At 35.8% G+C, this 1,959-nt stretch overlaps 1 protein-coding gene across 1 annotated transcript in view; it reads left to right on the forward strand.

Moving 5' to 3' along the window:
- The window catches only part of LOC106475855 (myosin heavy chain, muscle-like), a gene marked incomplete at both ends in the record, with an annotated part of 26,855 nt that overhangs the window by 12,932 nt on the left and 11,964 nt on the right, over window positions 1-1,959 (forward strand). The window contains 4 exons of the mRNA XM_022379870.1: window positions 906-1,034; window positions 1,186-1,308; window positions 1,427-1,513; window positions 1,622-1,802. Of these exons, the coding sequence (XP_022235578.1) occupies window positions 906-1,034; window positions 1,186-1,308; window positions 1,427-1,513; window positions 1,622-1,802 (520 nt within the window). The remainder of the gene's footprint in view (window positions 1-905; window positions 1,035-1,185; window positions 1,309-1,426; window positions 1,514-1,621; window positions 1,803-1,959) is intronic.

A 1,959-nucleotide genomic window follows, 5' to 3' on the forward strand; every position in this document is an offset into this window, starting at 1 on the left:
ACTGCTCTCAGGCTTAAAGCATACGGTGAAGAACTTATTGTAATATCTCTCAGGAATGTATTCAAGAGAAACCACATCTGTCTATACTGATTACTGAAATGGAGTACACTCCGTCAAAAAGTCACACCAATCTTTACATCCAATTTTTACTTACTGGATTAATATTTCTAGAAACGGTTTATCCAACTGAAATAAACTTATTGATTTGTCGGAGTTTATCTGACCCCCACACTGACCAGGGAAGAAAAGTAGGAAACATTCTGCAATTACGGCGGGTGGGGGGGGGAAGTGGTCATCAGGGGTGTAGTGGAGCCAGAGCTGACCGAAACGCCGCTTCTGTAATTTTTATATTGTGATTAAAGTACATGTATTTATAAAATAAACTGTAGATATATTATTTTATAACATTAATTTGCATATTTCAAATGGAAAATAATAAAATCCATCTTGAAAATGATGACTTTAAAATATACACTAATGATATGATGTGGAGATGTTTTATACACTGCAGATAAATTATCAATTGCATCTTTATTACTCAGATATGCTGTTTGATTGTATGAACTTGATTGATAAGTAGGTTCATTAGAAACAAAGTAAATGCCTGAAATGTAGCTGATGTATATACAGAATTGAAGGGCTGGAAAATTAATTGGATTTATATGGTAAAAACAGTTTTACCATTGGTTGTCGTCTTATGTTAATGTAAGTTTAGGAAGGATTAATGCCCTATCCCAACGTCGACTACTTAATTCAATGTTCCTGGTATTCTACTTTTAATCCGTGACATTTAATTGTTTTCGTGTTTATTGTGGTGATGTAGAGAGTTATAAACCAAGAAAATCTGAATCTTTTAAAATGTCGAGAACAAAAAAAACTCAACTAAAGACCTCCTTAACTTACAGGAGCTGAATGAACGGCTCGCAGAACAAGAAAATACATCATCCCAGCTGAACCAAAACAAGAAGAAACTTGAGGGAGATGTTTCTTCTCTGAAGAAAGAAATTGAAGACCTACAACTCGCTCTGCAGAAAGTGAGTTAAGCCTACTGTTTCCATCTGATGTTTAACTTCTTGTTTATTTCTGTAAATAAATAACTCAAACCTGAAGTTTCATTAAACCCACTTAGTCACGTGACAACAAAGTATCAGTGATACCTTTTCACACTATGATTCTGGTCTCTAGGCTGAACAAGACAAGGCGACCAAAGACCACCAAATCCGAAACCTGAATGACGAAATCGCTCACCAGGATGAACTAATTAATAAACTAAATAAGGAAAAGAAACATTTACAGGAAGTTAACCAGGTAGGTTAACAACACTTATTAAATAACTCACTTATTTACCGTCTTGGATAACTTATTAAATAACTCACTTATTTACCTTCTTCACTTGCGTTAATTAACCAAGCTTCTTCGATTTTAGAAAACAGCGGAAGATCTGCAGGGTTCAGAGGACAAAGTGAATCACCTCAACAAAGTCAAGACTAAACTCGAACAGACCCTTGATGAGGTACAGAACTTTTCACTACTTATTTCGTCTTGGTTTTCGTTAACTACAGAAGTTTCTGTGTTTGGTACTTTAGTTCATAATTTATTCCTGACATGGTTACTTCCCTAGCTTGAAGACAACCTGGAGAGGGAGAAGAAGCTCAGGGGGGATGTGGAGAAGAACAAGAGGAAGGTGGAAGGTGACCTCAAACTTGCACAGGAAGCTGTGGCTGACTTGGAGAAGAACAAGAAAGAAATGGAGCAGGCTCTCCAAAGGTTTGTATTCTGGAACAGTTCCCCTCATAATCACGGTACCCGATTGGTAGTTACGTAAGGGCAGATTGAGGGGTCCCTTTAAATTACTTAAGACAATTTGGAATTTCTTTAAATTACTTAAGACAATTTGGAATTTCTTTAAATTACTTAAGACAATTTGGAATTTCTTTAAATTACTTAAGACAATTTGGA

This window comes from Limulus polyphemus, unplaced genomic scaffold, assembly GCF_000517525.1.
Source record: "Limulus polyphemus unplaced genomic scaffold, Limulus_polyphemus-2.1.2 Scaffold9294, whole genome shotgun sequence".
NCBI classification, from domain to species: domain Eukaryota; kingdom Metazoa; phylum Arthropoda; class Merostomata; order Xiphosura; family Limulidae; genus Limulus; species Limulus polyphemus.